The 24787-nt window shown below is 43.8% G+C and overlaps 1 protein-coding gene across 1 annotated transcript in view; it reads left to right on the top strand.

Moving 5' to 3' along the window:
* Positions 1–24787, top strand: part of TBX15 (T-box transcription factor 15) — a 103637-nt gene that overhangs the window by 63692 nt on the left and 15158 nt on the right. The window contains exons 5-6 of the mRNA XM_059374379.1: positions 433–600; positions 11326–11390. Of these exons, the coding sequence (XP_059230362.1) occupies positions 433–600; positions 11326–11390 (233 nt within the window). The remainder of the gene's footprint in view (positions 1–432; positions 601–11325; positions 11391–24787) is intronic.

Below are 24787 nucleotides of genomic sequence, written 5' to 3'. Positions count from 1 at the left end.
GAAACACTAAAGCCATGGCTCTTATCTTTAAGGAAATGACATTCTTCCAAGGAAGGGAGAATGCACATACACCATTCACTCTCACAGTGAGTGGTCATAAATTTGGTAACAAAGTGCAAATAACAGCTTATAGAATTTAAAGACAGCATGAGCCTGTGATGAAACTTTAAAGCAGGAAGGAGCCACTGTCCCATAGCAGAGCTTCTGAGACCTTTTAGTGGAGGGTTGTCTTCTGGTATTGGGACAGTTGTTTAGTATTGTCCAGTCAAGATAAGCACTGGCTTCCAGTTTCTTACACATCTCCCGTCACCCACCCCCTATCTGTGTTCTTTCTATAATGCTTCTCTCCTGCGGTTATATTTGCATGAGGGCTTGAAAAGGTATGGGGACCTTTGAGCCACTCTGGCATCATGTGGCCCCTTCTCATTTCAGATCATTCTGCACTCGATGCACAAATACCAGCCTCGAGTTCACGTGATCCGCAAGGATTTCAGCAGCGACCTTTCACCCACCAAACCTGTCCCTGTTGGGGATGGAGTGAAAACATTCAACTTCCCTGAGACCGTGTTTACCACAGTCACAGCCTACCAGAACCAGCAGGTAAGAGGCTGCCTTTGAGAGAGACCTACTGTATCTGCTTTTAAAGGAGCTTATTCATGCCTTCGGTAAGAAATCCTTGGTCCTTCGACAGGACACTGAGGAACTGGAATGAGAGAGGCCAGGCTTGCTGTGCAGACGTCATGTTGGCGATGACAAGGCCATGATGCCTGGTAGCAGCTGCTCTAGTCTAGATTTAGATCAAAGACAAAATCTTCGACCAAGAGGACCGAATCTCCTGAGTCATTTTCATATCTCTCTGTATTCGCACCCGCGTTCATGGTCTGTCCTGTATCCTGGCAAATGTTCCTCATCATTTGCTATTCCTTTGCAAGTATCGAGTTTGATTCATTCCTTCCGCCTTCTCTGCAGTTTTCTGGGTATCCCTGCAGCAGCTACATCAAAGTCACCTAGCCTCTCAAACTCCATTGAAGACCCACTGCTTCCATTTACACTATCAGACTAAATTTACCTCTGTGTGATCACCAGCCACACCCTAACATCTGTGTTTTTATGTCAGCAATATGTTCGCTCATTCCATAAATGTTTGAGAAGTTGAGAACCCACAATAGTCCAACTTCAGTAGAGAAATTGAGCAGATTAGGACTTATTTCTCCAGAAGCAAAGGAGAGTTTTAGGTGAGTGAAAGACACACAAACACATAATGATAAAACTGGAATAATTTAGTGACAGAGACATGGACCGGCTGTTCTTGCATTTGGGGAACAAGGGAAGTTTTCCTGGAAGAGCTGTTGCTTTCTCTGTTGATGAGACACACATAAGAATTGGCCAAGATTGGAGCACCTGGGGGGCTCAGTCGGTTAAGCATCTGCCTTCGGTTCAGGTTGTGATCTTGGGGTCCTGGGATTGAGCTTCACATTGGGCCCTTTGCTCAGTGGATTCTGCTTCTCCCTCTGCCCTTTCCCTTACCCCTTGCCCTGCTTGTGTGCTTGTGTGCTCTCTTTCTCAAAAAAATAAATAAAGTCTTTAATTAAAAAAAAAAGAGTTGGCCAGACTAATGGGGGAATTATGTGGAAGTGGGATATGGAGAGGAGAGAGACACCACGTCTGGAATTGTTGTGGGTGTTCTAGACATCGTTCTTATTTTGAGAAGTGTGAGTAGGTGGATTTATAAGTGATCTCACTTTATGCAGTTCCCAGAAAGTTGCGTATAAATCTCATTTTTTCCAAATTAGACTGTATTTCATCTTTTGACAGTTTGTCTAATTAATAGGATCCTGAAGTGAATCCTTTTCTGAAAAGAAGAGTTTTTGCTTATTTATTTTGCTTGAAAGTCTGTATACTTTTTTTTTATAAAGATTTTATTTATTTATTTGACAGAGAGAGATCACAAGTAGGCAGAGAGGCAGGCAGAGAGAGAGAGAGAGGAGGAAGCAGGCTCCCTGCCGAGCAGAGAGCCCGATGCGGGACTCGATCCCAGGACCCTGAGATCATGACCCGAGCTGAAGGCAGCGGCTTAACCCACTGAGCCACCCAGGCGCCCTGTATACTTTTATTTTGGGGCTGCTTGGAGCAAAATGAACTTCTGCCACAATACTTGTGGTGGATACTACACTAGTGTTCTGACAAAGAAATAGAGGAAATATATTCATGTACTAAGTATTTATTGAGTGCTTACTATGTGCCAGGCAAGTGAAGGTGAGTGATATAAACTTTGGTTCACATAGAAAGAGCATTTTGGTTTTTCACAATACATTTGCATAAGACTCCTGAGATGTTCCTTGCCTCCAGAGAAATTTGATATGCAACAACGCTTTAGTCGGTAGACATGTCCTATACTCTTGTTGGGCTCCCTCAGCTGCTGTAAGTCATTCCCAACTTCCAATTTTCCTTGTGGTTGCCACATTTGATCTAAAGTAGAGGAAGAGTTTTAGTTTGCTTTGGCCCCTTTTAAAAAAACTCTTGAATGCCCTCAAACTCCTTAGGTAGTAAAATACAGAGGCCATGGAGGGTCCTTACAGGAATCTTTAATAATCAAGATTTTTCAGGCTCTGAAACAAGATAGTGCAGCAACACATACATGCCTTTTGGAGTGACTGGAACCTTGGGATTAACCGAGGTTCAGGAGAGGAGGAGCGCAAGTCTGAGTTCTTTGAAAAACGGATGGACTTTTTCCCAAGACACCCAGCCACCATTTTAATCATTAGTTTCTCGTGAAGGCAGAGATGTGACAACCAATATTGCAACTTTAGAATCTAGTTTGTAGGGCAAACTAGAACACTGGTGAATGAACATTCTGCTGCTTCCCCCAGATCAGTTGTAGAGGCCACAAGGGTCAGCACTGTCACCCAAACTGAGATTAAAAAGCCACAACTTACCGTGGCAATGTCAGTGAAAGAAGAACAAAACATGGCTGTCTGAAATCCCTCTCACTTCTTCTATCTCCAGCGTTCCCATGTCTGAGGACATTCTACTCAAAAATATAAATATTTTTGTCTTCATCTGGCCTGGGGTGGGGGCTGTGGTGGTTTGTTGGAGGTGGGACACCATGATTAAATTTGTGGGATTTGGTAACAACCTGGTTTGATTTCTGACTTTTCCACTGGGAAACTGTATGACCCTGAGCAAGTTTGTTTGTTTGTTTCTTTTTTTTTTTTTTAAGATTTTATTTATTTATTTGACAGACAGAGATCACAAGTAGGCAGAGAGGCAGGCAGAGAGAGAGGAGGAACCAGGCTCCCTGACGAGCAGAGAGCCCGATGCAGGGCTCGATCCCAGAACCCTGAGATCATGACCCGAGCTGAAGGCAGGGGCTTAACCCACTGAGCTACCCAGGCGGCCCCTTGAACAAGTTTCTTAATTCCCTTCCTCAGTGTTTCCTGGCCTGAAAATGGAGTGAGTGACAAGAACTAGAGGAAGGAACATGCATAAAGTCACCGGCACAAACCCAGCATCTGATCACTAGTTGTTAGCCTACATTGGTCAGTCACAGGCATGGAGGGGAGTGGGGAGTAGAGGCAGTTTTCCAGAATAAACTGCTTATTAAGGAGAAAGTGGATTGTTGGGAATTGGAGGACCTGCATTGTCTCTCTAAGGTATTATAATCAATAGGTAACTGGTTTGATCTTTCTGTTCTCATGTCATGTTGGTGAATTCATGATGTGCTGACATCCAAAATAAATGAGTCACACATATTCAGTTCTGCCCTGTTTGACATCAAGATAACAGCTTTTGCCCGTTTAATAAGTCTTCAGTCCCTGGATACATCAAGGAACACGATTATTTAACATTCCCTTTGGCTGTATAGATGGGCTTTCATATAACACAGTGTCTTCTAGTAAAGCAAACTAACCTCAGGTCTTTCCCCCAGGAGTCTGGAGGTCTGCATCCTGTTACCCAGCAATCATTTTCAGACTTGTCTCGGAGATGGCGGGTAGCATAAACCATTCTCTTCTGTGAGCTAGATCACCTACTACTGTGTTTTTATTTCCCTCAACTGTCTTGAATGAGAACGATTACTATTTTATGGCAAAATTATTTACTTCATGGATTTCTTTTTAAGGGAATGGTTAGAAGGCATGAGAGAGTAAAGAGGAAAAGTCAGTGGTGGGGGGTCCCACACTGTGTTCAGGAACACAGTGAAAGAAGGGCAGTGCAAGGAATGGAATTGAAATGAAATGTTATCCAGTCTTCAAGGAAAGGCAGTGGGCTAGCCATTTGGAGACTCGGGTTTTCATCCTAAACAAACTACTAGCTATCTATGTCATTCTGAGCTAGGTATTTTCTTTCTGGGTTTTGATTTCTTCTTCAAGAAAATGATGGGTTGGCTTCTATTTTCTAAGTTCTCTATTAAGCTCTGAAATCCCAATTTCTCCCTCTTTTTTTTTTTTTTTTTTTTTCTGCACGTTTTTAGTTGAGGGTGGTTTGTTTGTTGTTTGTTGTTTTCAAGCAGAGGCAGTCAACACATGCAAGTATTGAAAATTATTTGAATGTTCCTATGTGTCAACTCTTTTTTAACCCCCACAACAGTTGAGACCAGTAGATTTGGCGCAAGTCCACACTTGAAAGGTGGGAGCTTGATGTTTTGTTGCTTGTAAACAAGATATTCCAAGCTACACTATTCCTTTGTCAACCCTGCCAGTCCTCTCCATTGTTAAAACCTGTGTTTCCTGTTGGCTTCCATCTTGCCACTGAGGCTGGCTGGACACCTGACACTCCACACATCCAGTCTGTTACTAAACTCTGTTGCTTCTACTGATGGAATATTTTCTTCTTTCTCATCTTATTGCTTCTACCTTTTCTCTGGGCCTACCCTCCCCCTACTTTAGGCTGTTGTGACGGTTTCTAGCTGAGTCACCTGGACTGTGTGGTTAACGTCTCATGAGCCATCACATATTCACTGAGGCATGGGTCTTCCTAGAGCACAGCTCTGATTGCATCATTTCCTCTGTCAAAAATTGTCAGCTCTTCGGTGCTGAAGGGCCCAAGATCTTGAGTCCAAGTTCTCAAGTCTTTTAGTTGGGTCCTCTCTAGCTAGTTCCCAGCTACATTACTGGGCTTATTTCCCACTAGTCATCATCACACATCCACAAGAGTTCAGCAATCAAGAGTTTTACTCTTGTTTGTACTTTGTAGCAGCTTTGCTTTTGCTCGTGCTGTTGTCCTTCCAGGAATGACCCTTCTGCTTGTCTTTATCTGTCTAGCTTCCTTCTATTCTTCAGGTTCAGGACAAACATAGTCCTTCCTGATGTTTTCCCCTACGACGTTCCATGCATTTTTCAGCTGTGAATGAGCTTTCCCTCATCGAACTCTTAGTGCACTGTACCTCTCTCTTGATCCCATCACCTTCTAAGCTGTGTGCATGATCAATCTTCCTCTCGAAATGTTGAGTTTTTTGAGAACCAAACGCTGTGGCTCTCAAAATGCGGTGTGATATGGTAGAAAACAGTAGTTCGGAAGTTAGGAGACTTAGGTTCTCGACCTGGTCTGCCCCAGACAGACTGTACTGCCTTTGACAAATCCCTCTACCTCCGAATCCTCATTTGCAAATCGGTGGTTTGCTTCTCAGCTGCCAGTCTATGGAGACATTTTTTATAGTCCACCAAAAGATGGGAAAGATAAAGGCAGGATGGGGCGGTTTATACCTGTAAGCATTCATTTAAATAGGCTGTATCTTATTTTGTCCTTTTAACCTTTTTGATACTAAAATGTCACTTATTTTATGAAATAATGATGGCAGGAGATCCTAGATAGATGTAATTCTTTTTGTTTGATAAAGACCTGGAATATCAATGCTGATCCCTCAAATTCCCTCCCTGGAGGGAGGGAATTAGAATTGTCCTGAAGCCCAGAAACCACTAATTAAGAAGGACCCTTCCATCTGTGTAAATCTAAGGCATTTGTGTCTGCCATGGTGCAGAGCACTGAATGTGTGCTTGGAAAAGGACTGAATGAGTAATTAGCCAACACACCTCCACTACCAGTTTCCTTACATAGCTGTGGTCCTGCTTCTTTGGATATAAGTAGTCGTGAAATGTGAAGAAAGAGTTTCTATTTTCATAAAATATTTTATGCTTTTCTTTCCCCCCTTCCCGTTCCTTCCCCCCGCCCTTGCTGACTGACCCATAGACTCCCAGGGCTGCTAGCATACTGAGGTTATTATTACTATTATTTGCTCTTGGAGTGCCAACTTGGCAGGCCTAAGGCAGAGACGAAGGTACAACATGCCCAGATTCTCATCATGGAGAATAAAGTGGCAGAGGTGGGAATAAAGGTGACTCCACCGTATGCTTTTTCTTGAAAGAAGCTGACGCCAACATGTCCTCATGGAATTAGCAGGAAATTTCCATTGCAGCAGTCTTTGTCTTCTCTAAGGGGAAAAGGACTGCTGAGCCTTGATTTTTTTTTTTTCCCCCAAACAGGAAACTAGATTTCAAAAAGACATAGCCCTGTTCTCCTCAGGTAACACAGTCTTATTTCTTGATGAGAATTGGCTACACGAACCAGATAGGAAGTCTGAAACCACAGCCAGGTTTGTGTAAGCAAATCCAATAGGAGTTCTGAGTCACTCATTATATCCTAAACTATCGAGCCAGTTGTGCTCTAACTTTCCAATCAAATCAGTGCAGAGGTTTTTTTATTTTTTACTTTTCATATGGGCTGAGTTTTTTTTTTTTCCTTCCCTGATGAACACCTTTCAAAGCAATATGGTTAAACAAAAAAGAATAACTAAGAGAGTGTTAAAAAGGGAAGGCCTTTTCAGCCTTGGTATTGTAAAATCATACACAGGATATTGAAGTTTCATTTTCTTTGTAGGTTGTGCGATTTATGTCTGCACTGTGCACTGGGAGGTGTACCTCATTTATTAACTGTCTGGACGTTTCCAGGCAAAAAGTCAGTGAAAATGATTAAAACCAAAGGTGGCAAGCCAGCAACCACGTCTTCGTGTGCTACGGTCTTCGATGATGCAGACTGTACAAATCAGGATAAGGGAAATCAAATCAGGGAAGAAAAATGCTTCCCCAACCTCTGTGCTTTCCATGTCTCCTCCTTGTTATTGGAGCAGGTTTTGAACATGACCGCTGCAGAATAGTTTTAGCTGCACGGACAGTAATTAATAGACCTTGTTCTGCCCAGGAGGACATTTGAGACTTCTGTCTGTGGTGCTGCAGTGAAAGCAGATAGGATCGAGGGAGTTGTCTGGTCTGTATTCTCTAAGGCTGGTTACGGCTTTGCGACTGGTGATCCTTCTTTCCCACATTATTCAGTCATGCGTTCACTCACTCATTCACTCGTGGAACAAATATTCATCTCGCGCAAGGAGCATGTCATGTTAGGTTCTTAATAAAATGGTGTAGGAAATAGGCCTGGTTCTTACCTGAAAGCATCCTATTCTGGAGGGATGATCAGGGAGGATCTTTCTCAGGAGGTGACATTTAGCCTGAGACTAGAATGAGGCATCAGCTCTGTGAAGAGCATAGAAAAGAACTTTTTTTTTTTTTTTTTTTTTTTTTTTTACTGGAGGTAGAGTGAGTGTGAGGGGCCTGAGTTTGATGCACTTCTGCTCTGAGAGCAGCCAAGCTTGACAAGAGCCTGTGGCCCACGCATAGGGGAGTGTGGGTGGGGGTGCAGAGCTAGCCAGGGCCCCTGCAAGACCAGCCAAGGAGTTTGGGTTGAGTTTCGAGTAGAGGGGTAGCCACTGACGAGAATGGCGTGGTCTATGTACATTTTAACAGAGATCACTTGAGTTGCTGTGTAGATCGGACAGGGACAAGGGTGGAAGAAGCGAGATTAGTCCTGAAGTTATATGTAGCAGTTTTAGTAAAAAGAGGACTGTGCTGGTTGAAGGTGGAGAGATGGAGACTGACAGCCATATTTGGGTCTCCATATAACCATAGCCATGGAGTAGGGTTGGAAATGAACTATTTAAATGAGTCTCTCACACTACTCCGGCTGGCCTCTAGATGTGTGGTGTGTGCGCCGGGCAGAGGCCGCAGGGATCATGAGTCTTCATGCGGTGACTAGTGGGTCCCTTGCTATGGGCCTCACTGGGCTTTGCTGGTGACCATCATGTCTACTCTGGGTCCCTTGTGTGGACGTGCTCTATTGATAGAAGGCTGCTCAACTTGTGCTGTCCCATTTTTGCCTCAGTTGGACCTCCTGGGCCTCCCTGGCTGGCTCATCCTCACCTCGGGCTTTGCTGGGTCATCTGTTGGGCTCCTGCCCAGGCTGTAGTGCCTCTGTGTTAGGCCCACCTACCTTCCCTTTCATGGTGTGTGAGAACCTCTAAGTCCCTGACTCCCCCACAGAGAGGGCGATCGGAGGCCTTCAGACCAGGCGGCATTTTTACTTGGATGCGACCGGCTCTGCATGTGTGTTTTGGGGGGTCGGGGGCTGCCAGTTTTCCTCTGAAGGTCCCCACCTGCACCCCTGGATTTCGGTGTGAGCAGGGAGCGAAGGCACGTGCAAGTCCACGGGCTTGCTTCTCTCTGGTCTCTTTCCTCTTTCTTCATCCTCTGCTGAGGTGGAAGGGGAAGATCTCTTACTTCTTTTTCCTCTTGCAAAGAATCCGCCTCAGGTCACATCCTTGTCTTCCACAGGACGGCAGGCTTGGCGGCCCAGCTGTCATTTGCATTCCCTTTCTATGCTCTATGAAATGCTTGTGAAGAGGGGATGCCGCCAGGCTGGCTCTTCCTATGGGAACCTTGGGACTGTGGATCATTGAGGTTGAGAATACATTGGTTTATCCCTCCAAATTATTTGTCTGTGTTACCTAGAGGATGGGTAGACCTCACCAAAGTGGTCAGCGTGAGCATCAGCTGTAGTCATAGTTCAGTTTATATTGCTAAACTTGCTCTCTTCTGCCTGTAGGGTATACAGACACCTAATCAGGGCAAGACAGGCTTCCTGAGATACGGCCTCAGGCAGCCTCTCCTGCTCTCTTTTGCTGCCTCTCTCCCCATACCCTGTGCTCTGGTCAAATTGGGCTTCTCGGTGCTTCTCATGTGCCCTTCATTCTGTCATGCTTCTTTGCCTCCATGCTCTGTCTTCCGTAGGCCATGTCTTATGAAATTCTTCCCTTTCTCCCCTTTTTGCACTTTGCCTTCAAGTCCTACACATCCTTCGAGGCCTGGCTCATGTGCTGTCTCTGAGGTGAAACCTCCCAGAGCTCTTCAACTTGGGACTCTCACGGTTCCCTCTGAAGCTCTCTTTTGCCTTCATTGCAAACCTTACCAATTCCCATCTTGTGTTAGCATCTATGTGTTAGTGTATACATCTGCTTTTTTCTTTTAGATTATAAGCTTCTGGGGCGGTGGGCACCAGACAGTCCACAGCCATATACGGACTGTGTATCACTGTCACCTGTGCCTTCTGTCACCTTGCTTTGCACACAAAGGTACTTGACAAATAAATAATGGGTATGCAACTACACAAAGTTCTCTAAATCTCACATTAAACGCTTTGAAACGGTATAGAGGAGCTGTTTTTCCTAACATTTGGTGGCACTTTTCTATTAAATCTCCATGCAGACCTCTTGGCCTGAGAGAGAATGAGCTGTGGGAAGCAGGTTTTCAACCTTTTCTCTCAGGCCCATGAAATAGAATGTCATTTTATTTACAGGGGTCTGTGGAGGCCCCCAAAACATGGCAGCACAATCATCTATCAGAAACCCCTATCATAAATGAGCTGGACAGGATAAGCCAACTTGAAAGAGAAAATAAAATATTATAACCCTAACTTGAAAAGAAAATATGGTGTGCGGTTTATTGCTGTGGATTATGGAGGAAGAAAGAACGGATTTTAAGTCAAAAACAGAAAAGCAGTGACAGTCTTTAAAGTCCGTACAATATTCACAAGGCAGACACTAGACTTTAGAGAGCCAAAGCTTCAGGCTCCTGCTCTGGTCTATAAAATAGATGTAAAATTGCTTTTGCTACATTATTAGTGCTGCATTATTAGTGTGCCATTCTAGAAACAAGGAACGTTTTAGGAGAAACAAAAATTAACTTGGGTACTTTCAAGTCAGAGTCTGTTGCTCAGAATCTCACATTGCCTTTTAAAGACCTTTAACAATTGCAGCTTTGGGAAATTCCACTCTGACAAAGTGAGATGGAAGAGGGACGTGGAAAAGATTTGCAGTGTAAGAAATAACTTCAGACGTCCTGGTGATAAGCTCTGCAATGATCAGAAATGGGAAGGTCATCTTTAATAATGAGATTCCCTTCTTCCTACAATCACCTTCCATTGAAAGCACCTTTCCTCCTTCCCTGAGCTCCCTGACCCCCACCCTGAAGTCTCTGTTGCTTGAAGCTAGTGAGTCATTAACATCTGGCTTAGACAAAAAAATATCAAAAATGCCTCCCATGACCAAGGCTGAAAGTGGAAATGTAAGAACACATGTGGAATTTGTTGGTCAGGCTTGGTCTAGTCTGGGGGCATGGGGGTGGTGTGTACAACCCTCGCTGAGGAGCTCGAGGGGCTAAGATAAGATGTGATAGAGAGGGGCTTATGCTCTGAGTGGAGGTTGAACCAGATGGCTCCTAAGGACCCATCCAGCCTGGGTCACACAGTCATTCATGTCTTCTGATTTTCTTGTAAGCCTTGGAGACTGGATGTAGCCTGCCCCACTGAGTCCCCCGTTTATAGATTTTCCTTTGGGTGCAACCTTGAGAAAAGTGTAGCTACTTTTGGTGTCTTTTACAAGAACATTTTAGGTCATTAAAGGAACCATCTCGAGGGGAGAGAGGAAAACTAGACTGAGATGGTAAGTCCGGTCAAGTATATGGTTCTTTCAGGTTGAGGCAGGTTGTCTAAGGTTCTGATTGCTTTGGACTGGATTGACTCATTCCATTTGTTCATCATTCACTCTCACTCACTTACTCGCTCATTCACCCAACAAGGGCTTTTCAAGTTCTTCCTGTATGTCATGTATCACGGACTTGACCATTGCCCAGTTTTCTAGTTCCATGCCTTCGTGTGTCTAGGCAAGTGATTTATCACCTTTTCTGGGGCAAGAAAGGTGAGCAGAAGGGAGTTTACAGTCACATACTGAGAAGACCTCAGTTTTTAGGGAGAAGTGGGTCAGGTGGGTCAGACATCTGGGTGCCAGGCCCAAGTCCTATATCAACTTCCATTCAAATCTCAGACTTAAAAGAATCTAAATAAAAACAACAGCAGTTACCAACAGAGTGATTTCTGTTAATTTTCCAGGAGCAATGCAAAAAGGAGTCAGTTAATATAAATATAATTTATTTTCTTTGTTTCCAGATCACCAGATTAAAAATTGATCGAAACCCTTTTGCTAAAGGATTCAGAGATTCTGGAAGAAACAGGTAAGAATAATTGGGAAAGACATTTCTTTTCTTCATGACGTCATCCACTCCCCCCTCTTCCCCCATGCTCCATTGGTGGCTTTTGGCTCCTGCTTTTGGGGGATCACTTGCACACTATGCCTCTGTGCTGACTCAGGCAAAGAGAGATGGATAGCTGATCTGAGAATCAAAAAGCTGTTTTCCGGTTTTTGTTAACACTCTGTACATGACCAGATCAGATCCCTCATGGTATTTTTCTCCCTACATCATGCTTGGTAATCCAGTCACTTAAACTAAATTTTATGGTGATTTATTGCCACGAAACGATTGCTCCTTTTTCTGCTGAGTACTCTAGGTGGCTACAGCACATACAGTGATAACCTCATTTACTTTGTATTATCAAACAAGGACTTGTGGACAAATAAGAATTACCAGAAGATGATCACCTTTAAGATTAGCTAAAAACTGTTAAAAAAAAATTAGCCTTTTCTCTTAAGGAATATTCCCCAAATATATTAGATGCGGCCTGCCTTAGTAAAGATAGTTTCTAGAATGCAACCTTTCCTGATGCTCTAGCATTAGGATGAGCTGTCATGGAGGGAAACTCTTAGGACCCACTGATGTTTGTGGGACTCTTTGCTCTTGTTGTAAGTGGTCTTAACGACTGTGGCATTTTTCTGGTTAATTCTGCTTCTCTCTAAATCCTTTCTTTCCCACCGTTCCTATATAAAATTAAAATCTGTTATCCCTGGAGCTAGGGGAGAATGGAAGTTGCTAGGAAACACAGATCTATCAAAGGTTATTCAGCCAGAAAACCCACTTCATATAAACCCTACAGAAACCACAAATGTGACACGTGTGTCTTGTAAAGTGTGTAGGCTTTGTTTGCAGTAACTATTCACGTTAGCGTTCAGACCTTTCCCTCACTTGGGGCATTTCTTTACATCTGAATGACACAGACTGTCAGGAGTTCCCTTTGCTATCTTCTCCGCAGGAGTTTTCAGATAAACTATCTAGGATTATATTTAGGATAACTTCATGAACGGTGTAGCACATTCTATTAGAACCCAGATTTATGCTAAAAATCATCTGTAGTGATCACTTCCTTTACAAAATTATTTATGGAAACACTTTTTTTTAAAAAGATTTATTTATTTATTTATTTGAAGACGGGAGAGGGAGTACAGACAGGGAAGGGCAGAGAGAGGGAGAGAGACATTTTAGCAGACGCCTCACGTGGGGCTCAGTCTTACCACCCTGAGATCATGACCTGAGCCAAAACCAAGGGTCAAGTGCTTAACTGACTGCATGATCCAGGACCCCCCAAAAGCACTGCTTTTTTTAAAAAAATTATTTGTTTTTTAAATTCCACTATAGTTAGCATACAGTGTTGTATTATTTTCAGGTGTACAATATCACGATTCAACAATTCTATATATTACTCAGCACTCGTCATGAGAAGTGTACCCTTCACCCCCTGTAGAAGCACTTCTTAATGAAACTCTTATTGTATATTTAAAATACATTTAAATTGCTATCCAATTTTACTTACCTCAGAATTTCTTAAGATTATATCTATTGAGTAAAGTAAAATTCACTTCAACTTCTAGTTTGAAAACTTCAGGCCACAGGCTTTCCTGTTCAGTGAAGACCTTTGTCTTCCAAATGTAGCCAGTGAGGAATGCATACTTATTCCTTCCATTTGAGACAGGCCTCTTCCTGCCTTCCTTGTTCAGGTCATAGAACTTGCCTGTGAAAGGTGTCCTGTTGCTTCCTTTTCAGGGCTCTGCATTCTGGTCTTACTAAGGACCTTGCTGGTGAATGTGTGCTCAGAATAGAAGCTGGCCTTTCATAAAGAAGCTGCTAGGGAGTTCAAGATCATTAGCTCGAGTCTGTGGGTGGATTGCCAGGGTTCTGTGAGTTCCCGGATAATATAAAGAAAATTGAGTGTGGATGAGCAGGTGTACATTTTCTGGGGAGAGGTCTATAGCTTTCTCCAAGTTTTTGAAAATTTCCATGACCAAGTGTTAAGAATTTCTGCCCTAGACACCATGAGGGGTCAACCCTAATGACTTTAGTTATTCAACTACTTTCTCTTTCTTTCTTCCTGTATCCCCAGTGACACTTAGTATTTGTTTGTTTTCTTCTTGGAACTCTAAAGATTGTTTTGATTTTTTTCTTTGCTTTTTTTCTTCTTCTGGAGTCCTTGTTTTTCAGAGGTGTGACCTAGAACATAAAATTGAAATAGATAGGCTGCACTGACCAGCATCAATGCTCTGCTCTAGAACTGGAACCATGCTTTAGTCTGGTGATTTAGACCATGTAGCTTGAAGCATTTGCCTCTGGTTAGGAAGTTGCGATGACATCTTGGTGCAAGTCCCAGGGTCCTCCTGTTCCCTCGCTGGGCTAGAAGGGACCTTCTCATCATTTAGCCCTGGCTTGGGTCTGCTTTGGGGCTGGTGAATATCTTCCTGCTCAGGACAGACAGTTATTTCTCCTGCCTGGTGGGCTACTCTTCTTTGTAAGGAATCCATGGAAAGCACAACTCTGGATTCTCATTAGCCCATTTCAGTGCCTTATTTATTTATTTTTCCGGTAACATGTTGATTCTTTGTGATGTATGCCCCATTTAAAGCTTCAGGCTACTTTAAGTAACTTAAGTAATTACCGAAATTATCTGTGATTGAACACTTACTGTGTTCCAGACATTTCACTTAGTTTTTTTTTCCCCAATTTTTAAAATGACCCATATTTTACGAACGAAGGAACTGAGGCTCAGAGAGCTTAATCAGCCTCTGTAGGGTCACACAGCAAAGCTGGAGCGCAGAGTAACTTCCGGGTTCCCGACTTCAAAGCCTGTGAACTTCGTGTTCTATCATGCTAACAGTTTCAGCTCAACATATTTTATCTCCAACAGATATGGAAACTAGAACTCTTCCTCTGAAAACACATCGTTTACTTAAAGGTACTACTCAAGTACCCAGAAACTTCTTTTTTCTAAATAAAACAATCTGTATCTTCTCCACCTGCCTTTGCAGCCATCCTCATTGCTTTATCATCTACTTTCTATACCCCCTGTCAACAAGGGATTCCCTAGTAGAGGACAGAAGTCAGGCTGAACTTCCTAGCAGGAGAAACCATGACATAATGGCCTTGAAGTCCCTTGTCTCATGGGAGGGCAAAGGTGAATCATTGAATATAGAAGTAATTTTTGTCTTGCAGCAGTCTGGGAATATAGACTCATGGAGGCCCTTGTATTCTGTCTTTAAAAAATTTCAAAATGACCTGATGATCAGACTTGAAATCTCACTCCCTGGCTGCAGGGTCTGATGAGGGCAAGAACCATTAATGTCATTTTGCAGATGGGAACGACTGATGGATGAGGATATGGGGGATTATTTGTAAATCTTCTGGGATCTGGTGGTTCTTTGCCAACACCAGAATCCAGTTCCTTACCTTCCAACCAGTGCCTCACCTATTGCCCTTCTTGTGTTACCAGAGTTCTTATAAGTCTATGATCATCCCCATGCATTTTAGACATCAAATGACTCATAGCAATGGGCATGGTTTGATGAGTTGCATATAAATGTACCCAAAACATACGGATTACATTTCCTTTAAAAACACACGGGCTTAAAAATTAGGGCGGGGGGAGTTCTTGGCCAATGTTTTTTGGTTATGCAGAACACAAAACATTTGTGGAATACTTTGGAGTTACAGAATTTGCCAAACCTCAAACCAAAACATGTTTAGGTTTGTCGATCTTAATCTATCCCCGTGTGATCCAAAGGCTCAGGGAGGGAGGGGTGTGGAGGGAAGATGGGGAGGACACAGCACCCTCTGCACTCTCTTCCCTTGCCTCTCCTGAGTCTCTCCCACCCTTCCAGCCTCTCACTGCAGAGTCTTCTGATTGGGGCTGGCGGGCAACAGCAGTGTCCTGAGCAAAGAGAAGAACTCGAGGGAGCTGGACTGAAGATCCTTATGTCCATGTAAAGAGATATCTGTGGAGAATACTCCTGGCTTCTACCCTCTCGCTTTCTCCATTCCCTCACCAGGCACCAGAGTGACCCCTCTGATTGCTGAGTCCGGGAGAAGGAACTCTTGAGGTCCTGCTTTCCTCCACACAGCGTACATTCTAGCACATTCTAGTACATTCTAGTACGTTCCTGCACACAGCGTACATTGCCCTGTGTGGCAAGTTCAACAGAGGAGGCCTGCTGTTCTGGGGGGCTAGCTTGCTTCAGGGGAGTCCTGACCCACTCATTCAGCTTCCACATCTGTGCCATAGTGTCCACACACCTTTATCAGCAACGAAACTGGTATTTCGGTCTCTGTGGCTTCAGGCTCCTACATCCTTCTCAGACTTTGAGTTCGGATGAGGATAGGAGGTGACATTCACTGGGCCTTTCAGAACCCCCACAGAATCCCCAGTGAGTCCACAGTGTTAACCCTGTGGTGTCACTGTCCCCAGAGCTTGTCACGGCCCTCCCTGCTTTCTTAGGAAGTGCCATTCACACACTTCAGTGTAAGGAGGTCGCCACTCTTTAAACCACACTTAGGGAGTGGTTGCTTTGCCTTCCCATATAATTGTGTCCCTGATTAGAAATCTTTACCAGAAGTGTGTGTTCATGTTGAGGGGAGGAGTGGTAGACAGCTGGCCCTTTTGGATGGAGACATTGTCAGATTTTGCTTCCAGGGATTGATTGTCTCTGCAGTGGAAGGGCAATTGTGTTTAATTCCAAATTGTCCCTCCTTCTAGATTTCTCAGAAATCATGTGGCTCAATTCTGGCTTTGGGTAGAGCCAGGCATGTTTACCCATCTGCAGGCCTAGCCCCAGGGCACAATATCCAGAGTGACCTCTGGGACATTTCTCCTTCCCAAAGGAAACAGTAGCCACTTGCTATTCCTAGGGAAAACAGATCCCCTCAGCTTGATGAATTGATGTCTTGGGATCTGTGTTCCTGGGCTCTGCCTGCTGCTAGAATGTACATTCCTTGAAAACTGGGACTGTACCTTTTTTAGGTTTCTAATCTTAGATTATTTCCTGCAGTTCCAGGTACACAGAGTAAAATGATAATTGTTTACTTAGTTACAAAACTGCAAACAGAGTTAATGAGTAACAGAGAAATTAAAAACTAGGAACTTGGGAGTGAGAAAACCTTACCCCAAGCAACAGCGAATCAGGTGTAGCAACAGCAGGGGGCTAGTTTTAGACATCAACTAAAAAGGGAAGAAAGAGTGAATCTATAAATAGGCTTAGTTTGAAGACTAAGGGCAATTTTGATTCAAATCTGGGATGGACTGATGCTGTAGACACTGATTTAGCCTGTCCTAGAGTAGACATGCACACCCTTGAGGCCAGCAGAGCCGTGTCTGAAGAGTGGGGATGTGTTTATACTACCTGGAGAAAAGGAGGACTCCCAGCAAGTTTCAAAGTCTGGGAGCTTCAGGAAAGAAGAGGTCCCAGAGGGTGAGCCCAAACAGAGTGAGGTTTAGTCGAGAAAGGTCGCGCAGTGGTGAACGGAAAGGGAAAATTATATCTTTATAGATGGACACCCCAGCGGGTAGCACATTCCAAAGAGAAGACAAGGGTCATGGAGCTGAAGAGAAGCAGGAGTGTTTGCATTGAGTCCCATGGTCAAGAAGCAGCCTCAGGAGGTCCCTCTGTCTGCATGCTTGGTGAGCACACTGTGCTCAGCTAGAGGGACCATCACAACTGCAAAGACTGTGCACTATAAAGGGATAGCCAGAGGAGCAGAAGGAAAGAAGACATTGTGGGTCTCTCAGTCCGCATCTAACGTGAAAGCCTTGTCTCTGTTGGGAGTGGCTGCCAAGATTTTATAGAAGGCTCAAGTCGGCTTGGGAAATTTTATGTAATTCCCAGGGACTTCTCCAAAGCAAACATATACATAAAAAGGAGAGGATTAAAATTATGATCTGTCTGGGGAGTAAAGGTTCTACGAACTTGTTTTAAAAGAGTGCCATGGAGTGCATGACTCTGGGTTCTCTCTGTACCCTTCATCTAGTCTTTGACCTTGGCCTTACCCTTCCTCCCAGACTCCATTGCTTCTAAGGCAACTGCAAGGCAACCCCTTGCAGTTAGTCCTAGTTAGATGCAGACTGAGAGACCCACATGGCTTCCTCCAGATAGTCCTAACTGGCATGGTGCCCTAGAAGCCACTGCTGTTGGTTCCACAACAGGCCCTGGTAGAGTGGCTCTTCTGCAGTGTGGGGAATTGGTACAACTCTCTAGTAGGGGATCTTTTTCTCTATGGAGGCCACCCTCAGAGGCTTAATCATGACTCAGATCCCAGCATTTCAGAGCTGACAGCAAGGAGCCGGTGTCAGGCCCTGTATCATGGGGTGGCTGGTTCCCATGGAAACTGGCTTTAATAGGTTGCCTGTCACTGAGAAAACAAGAGGGCCTGCAGGAAGCAATGTGTGAGCTAATTCTCTGCCAGCCCTGCTGTTTGCTGGGAACGTGGCTGGCGGCAGTCCTCCTTGGTACCTAGTGTCCCTTTACATGGTGCACCGGAGAGGGATCTAAAAATGGAGCCATTAACTGCATTACGGGAATAGATTTGCTTGTTGGAGGAGGATGCTGAACGGGGCTGATACTTAACCCAAAGGAAGGCATCTCCACTGATGGGGAGGAAAATCTTTGCGAGGAAAGGATTTTCCTGGGACCTCCTCTTCAATGGCTGCTGTGCCAAGGCCATGTTCATAGAGTGAAGATGCACTTCCTTGGACACAGGCAGGATACCCTACCGAGGCGTAGCTTCTTCTCTCAAAACTCTGCATGGAATCAGAGTGCCTCCAGTTAATGGAAGTGAGAAGGAAGGAAGAGGGAGAGTCAGCTAGATCCCAGCCCCAGGGTCAGGTCATCTGTGCTTAGATCTGAAAGAAACCGTTTTTCTTGGTGAGCTGGGGAAGAAGCGTGCAGTGTGGGTCTCAGTTAAAGTCTGTGAGAAGGGTTCTCTGTTAGAACCAAGTGTCTCAAATCTTGTCCACCCCCTTACCTATCTACTAAGCTGAACATACGAAATTACTACATTTGTGGGCCCAAGAGGTGAAATATCAGCAATTTCATACATTTCAACCTTATATGTTTATTTCTAGGAATTCAAATCCCACGTGTTCAATAATAATAGTAGAAATAAGCATTTCACACGCAGCCCATGTTGTCCCTTTTTTGTCTCCGAGCTGACTGGTATTGTTACAGTGTTTCCCATTTTAGGGATGGTAAAACTGAGTAGGGGGAGATACTAGCTTTCACAATTTGCCAGTCCAGCCAATGGCAGCATCCAGAGGGTGATGTCCCTCTCCCTCAGCGAGGCACAGCTTGCCAGTCATGAGACAGCCCTGCCCTCACCCCTGTCTGGGTCCCCATTGCTTCTGAAGCCTCATGTAGCAAGCTGAAAGCCAGGGAGCGGACCCCCTGCCTTCTTTCAAACCAGCACTACTTCCAAGGGTCTCCCTCACTTTCAATTATTATGTTTTTATTTGTTCTCCCTCGGGCCACTGACTATATTTTTCTAGCCAATCTCATCCTGCTTGTTCCCAGGAATCCTACTAACCCCTGTAGGTTTTGCCTACTCTTGTGTTATCCCTGGCACGGGGGCCACTGAGCCGAGCAAAAGTCAGTCATCCGTGTCGAGCTTCCTCTCAGGAACTGTGGCATCTACAGCTCAAGGTAGCTGGCCTTGTCCTAGACTCCGGTGATAGCCTTCCTGCCAGATTCCCCCTCTCCCTCCAGGCCGTGGCTGTTTATCATGTCCCCTGGCTTACGGTCTTCCAGCCGGTACTTGACATTTTTCTCTGCCTTGTTATTTCTTCTTCCTCCTCCGTCACGAACCTTTTCCACCATTGTCCTCTTGGCTGTGTGGGTTTGCCAGGGAAAAGTTGGCAGTTGTTTTATTATCTATGGCACTTGCCCAGGGATGGTGTCATCTAACAGAGTGACGTCTTTTTAATGGCTAACAGATTGGAGCTTGAAGTATCTGCAAGATAATGAGGCCTACCGGGGCCAAAGGGACACGTTTTTGGTTCTCTGAGGAGAGAATGAGACACGGAATTGGGTAACATGAGGGTCCCTCCACATTCAGTCTGGAGCCAGGGGCTGACCCAGGTTTGGATTCCTGGGAAGTAAGAATGTTTTCTCCTGCTACAGGTCACAGCCTAAGGAGCTGGTGGTGGCATTTCTTTTGCTTGGGGGTATAGCAGTGGTCGTCGAGCTTTCATTATGTTTTTTTCCTCTTTGATATATTTTATCTTTAATCAATCTGTATTTATTATAATAATTAGGAGGGAGCAGTGTTATCTCTGTTTTAGAGGCAGGGAGACTTGGGCATGAGATGGTGATACGGCCTGGCCGAGATTACACAGGGGATCAGCAGGATGGCACTGTGAACCCAGGCAGTCCGTTTCTGGAGCTCCTGATCTTCTTCACCACTAAGCTCATCTGCCCCTTGTGTGATTTCATGTTTCCCATTCAAGTCAGAGCACTCCAGTCAAACGTGAAGAAACTTAATCTCTTAGCCTGCATTGTGTTGTCAGCGATTTTTCTCAAGGCAATGAAAACTCCTTAGGGACTGCCATTGCTTCCTGTTCAGACTCCATGTGGGGACAGGGTTCCCAAGTTGGGAATCACTGGGTGAAGAACAATTTCGACTCAGCCCCAAGCATCTGTCCATTGGACACCTGTTCTTCCAAACCACTGTGACAGCCAATTCATCATGTAGATGTACTTACTGCACCATCTAAAGCCAAGTTTTGAATGATGGCTCCCCCCCTCCCCCACAATTTGTAGACCTCCGTTGGGAGGTCTTTTAGATTATTCCTGGACCACCAGTCTGTAGAAGCCAGTTCCAGATCCAGAGGAGAAGAAAGATGTGGAAGGGTTCACCTCACCTCGGTGGATGGAAGACAGTCTAAGAAAAAGGATTAGGAACTTGAGATATAGTAATTAGGTCTGAAAGAACAGTATATTCTGGTTCTGTGTCTTTTCAAGTGCTGAAACAGGAAGAGAAAGGAAAGAAGAGCAGAGGTACAGGACCGCCCATGGGATAAAATCCAGGCCCCAATAAATATCTCTGGTATCCACCCCACCATCTCATCTTGCACCTGGAGCTGCGGCCGCCCTAAACTATTTTCAGTTCCCAGAACGTGCCTTCTCTTCCATACCCCCACGTCTTTGTATATACTGTGAACTCTCCTGGGAAAGTTCTTTCTGCCTTTTGTCTGCGTGGAAAACTGCTGAGTACCCTTTAATACTCAGCTGAAATAACTGGTCTTTAGGGAGCATTTCTGGAACTTTCCAGGTGGAGGAAGTACTTCTTGCTCAGTGCTCCGTGGTCTCTTCCATGTATCTTCGGTGTAACATTCGTCACACTGTTGTGTGATCAGTCATTTACATGCTGTTCTCTTTGTACTGAACAGAACACTCCTGATTTGGGGTAAAGACCCTATGTCTTTTTTGTCTCTGTATCTCCTGGACCTAGCACATTTACTGGCTGAAAGTCTTCTTTATGATTTCAAAACCCCATCTCTGTAGCCCTTGACTGTCTTCTATTAACAGATGACCAATGGCCTTATCAATGTTCCTTTTGTTACCAGAATCACTGGCCAACAGCTTGGGGAAGAGTTAAAAGTCAGAACTACAGAGAAAATAAATCGAAGAAACATAAAAAGCAACCCTCTATCATTGCAACACAAATAAAACACAGAAAGTATGCAGCAGAGTGCTAATAGGTTCATGAAGATAGTCATAATTGTTATTATTATCATCAAATATTTGCTGAACTTTTTTTTTTTTTTAATAAGAACTTTGGAAGAACAATTCTTTACCGTCTGGCTGTTTTTACAAATCAGTTCATCTCGAGGCATCATCAATTTGCAAAGGAGATCTTTGGCTTGTTTCCTCTCCTTCCTTGTCTCCCTCCTCTTCAGCATGTTCTGTTGGTTTGGCCAGTGAGCAGACTGAAAAGTCTACAGAGAAGAGGCTTGGGAATCAGAGGGGTGATTCCAGCCAAAGGACTGAACAAAGAGGGTTTGGATATGGCCTCTGTTGTCACTGGAGCAAACAGGGAAAAGTAAGCAAGAGGGGAGACACTTGCCAATATGATCATCTCTGATTGGAAACCTCAGACATTGGGTCTCTGGTGTGCGACAGACCCGGAGAGGCCCACCATGTGGAACACGTTAATGATGTGAGGTTACCTAAGCTTGCTTTTTAAAAATCTGTTTTGGACCATGAATTCACTTTTAAGAATCTTATGATAAAATTTTACAAAGCTAGGGTAGAATGATGATGAATAATTAAGCAATGTATTCCTCATAATAAACTTTGAATAGACATCCAAGTGGCTCAAGATGTTAATGGATAGTTGGCAGAGATTCTTATAAGAGAAGATGAGGGTAGAAATGACTGGTCCCCGAGAGGGGGATTCAAACTGTTGTAGGTCAGAAATTCCGTGACCTGAACAGAAGAAACCAAAGGAAAACTGAAACCCCCCTGAGACCTGAGTCAAGAAAGGCACAAGCAGCTATAGGAACAATTCCCAAGTCTCCAGTACTAAAAGATTTCTTTTGTCTGCACAGTCTTGATTTTACATCAAGTTGTTTTCCTAAGTTTTAGGCTGGCTAAAATTCATGAGATAATGGTACAGTATTAAGACATAGGGTGAAAATTGACTCCTTTGCTTATTCATTGAATGCATACAGATTGAGATCTGACCATACAATAGTCGTCACTCTAAGCACTGGGACACACAGAAACGGGGTCTAAAGTAGACACACAAGTGATGAAGAAAGCTGGATTATCTAATTCTTAGCTTGCCACCTCACATCACCAAATCCTGATATCTAGCACTAGTACTTTCTAACAATCACACCTATTTGATGAAGCTTAATGGAGTTTGAGGACAAATAAGATGTGGCATCGAGTGAAAAAATAGGATTAATTTTTCTAAAAAGAGATATGCTTTGAATATGTAAGTAGATTCAGGAAGTATCTGGGATAAATCTATGAAAGATGGATCTACAGCAAAGCATGGTGAGGGATGGGTGGGTGATCTCAGTCATTATTTTTCAGTAGTTACAGCCCCTCCCCAACAACTCCACCACTAAAATGAACCTTCTGACAGAGTCCTGGACTAGAGGGAGCGTAGCTGTGCCCATATGTGATAACTTGTACATTACATTCTTAACTGCTAAGGAAAGTCTTCCTGATGAGAATGTGGAAAGTATCTGGCACTTGTCACCATTTACTCACTGGTAATGGGACCAGAGAGTACAAGTTTTGTCAGAGATTTCAGCCCAAGATCAGAAAGAACTTTCTAACGTCTATTAGAAAACTGAATGTTTTCCTTGGGAAATACCCCAGCAGAGGCTGGGTAACCATTCAAGATGGCATCCCAGGAATTGGAAGTAGGTAATAACTAAGAACTTTCCCAGTTTTTAAATCTATGATTCTACAACTCAGTCTTTCAGTTGGATTTTAGATTTGGATAGATGGGTAAATGGTCACTATCCTATATAGTGTTGATGGCCTAAATAAAATTATGAATAACTTTGCCACAGGCTTTTTGCCTATTATGAAAATGAAATCCAAGTTTTTCTATTTCTATTTCTATTTCTTGAATAAATACAATACGGGCGGTATATCAGTGTGTAATTGTTTCTTCACAGTCATCTGTCACTTTCTTGTGAAATGAGAAGGGACTGTTCTTCGTCCTTGAGTTAATGTTTTGTCCCTCATGGGTAAATGCTCCTGGGAAGAATGAGATAGGAGGTGAAACAACAAAGACCTTACCATTTACAGTGAGCCTCCCATGCCATTAAAGAGAATCCCAAGATGTTCTGGTGGGTGGCCAACATTCCAGAACAAGGCGGTGAGATCCATGCCTGGCCTATCTCTTTCTTACAGTCATCAAAGCTCAGCATGGCTTTATCTGCCTATCCTCTTATTATTCTAAACTCCCTAATTGCTTGGACTCTTTCTCTCCATAAATAGTTCCATGTACTGTATTCAGCATTAATGTAGGTGACTATGTGGACATGTCTTCTATTCCTACTTTTAACAGATTAACAGCTAATAAACACCATGCAACACCCTCTCTTCTCAACCTCTTCTAAAAATACAGAGTTTGATTTGCCAACATTGGTGTATTTAAAGCCTCCAAGATTCCAGGGAAGACTTTAGAAAGTTAACTGTGCAAGTAAAGCCTGTTCAGAGAGGAAATTTTCCAACATGAAGAGCCAATCAGTGTATCAGCAGCTCATCTGAGAAGAACCTCAAGGGATCTTCTAGTCATTTATAAGGAGAGGATAGTTGTTCTCACTTAAAAATAAAGCTTCTCACTTTATTCTTGGTCTGCAGGACTGAAGAGAACTCTGGAAATGTATTACCTAGGGAGGAAGACAGGCAGCATAAGTTTCATCTCAAGAGGGAACATTTGTCTTTTGCAGGAAGGGATGCCATGTTACCTTCTAGAAACTTTGCAGTGAAAGGACAGTGCTACCTACTCTTTTCCATCTTCCTTGTCCATAATCCCTGTGCTTCTGCTCCCTCCACTTAGATGGAAGTGAAGCAGTTTGTTTTAAAGAAAAGTTAGTAATAAGAAGCTTTAATGAAGTTAAAAGTTCAGAGCTTTAAACAAAACCCAACCAATACTTTTTTGAGGATATGGGATATCAGCAAGTGTATGACCAAGATAACTTGGATAGTTCTGTTGAAGGGATGTCCATCAGCACCTCATATATATGGTAGAGAATTTATTGAAGAGTAAAGTAGGCAGTGTGTGCATATTTTAATTAATGGAACCTCCAGTATCAGTGAAACAGAAGCCTTTAATGTATTTGGAAAATATTGGATGTTTCCTGAGGTCTGATGGTCTCAAGTATGTGATCCTCAAAGACCAGCTTGATTATTAGATTTTATAGGACACAGGATCAGTATTTGCAGAAACATATTGGCCCTTTTCTCTGAGGTATAATTTCTGGGACCAAACCCCTTCTTTGCCTTCAGGTGGGAATTTTTTGTTGAGACAGAAACTCACATGTGTTTGCTAGCTTGCTTTTCCTTTCGTTGCTATTACCCTGCTTGTCTCTGTTCATTTAAGCGATTTGATCGTTCTGTGGACTCCACATACTGACTGGTAGGGGTGACTCGGGGCAGGCTGTGTCCGTGCACTGCGGTGATGATGAAACATCGTCCTGTGCTTGAGAAACCGTCAGTGCCTGTCTGGGCTCAGCTCTGGTCATGATGGTATTAGTGACCTTGACCTTTTTTTTTTTTTTTTAAAGATTTTATTTATTTATTTGACAGAGAGAGATTACAAGTAGGCAGAGAGAGAGGAGGAAGCAGGCTCCCTGCTGAGCAGAGAGCCCGATGCGGGACTCGATCCCAGGACCCTCT

Source organism: Mustela nigripes, chromosome 14, assembly GCF_022355385.1.
Source record: "Mustela nigripes isolate SB6536 chromosome 14, MUSNIG.SB6536, whole genome shotgun sequence".
NCBI lineage: Eukaryota > Metazoa > Chordata > Mammalia > Carnivora > Mustelidae > Mustela > Mustela nigripes.
This window is presented reverse-complemented; position numbering and strand designations above follow the sequence as displayed.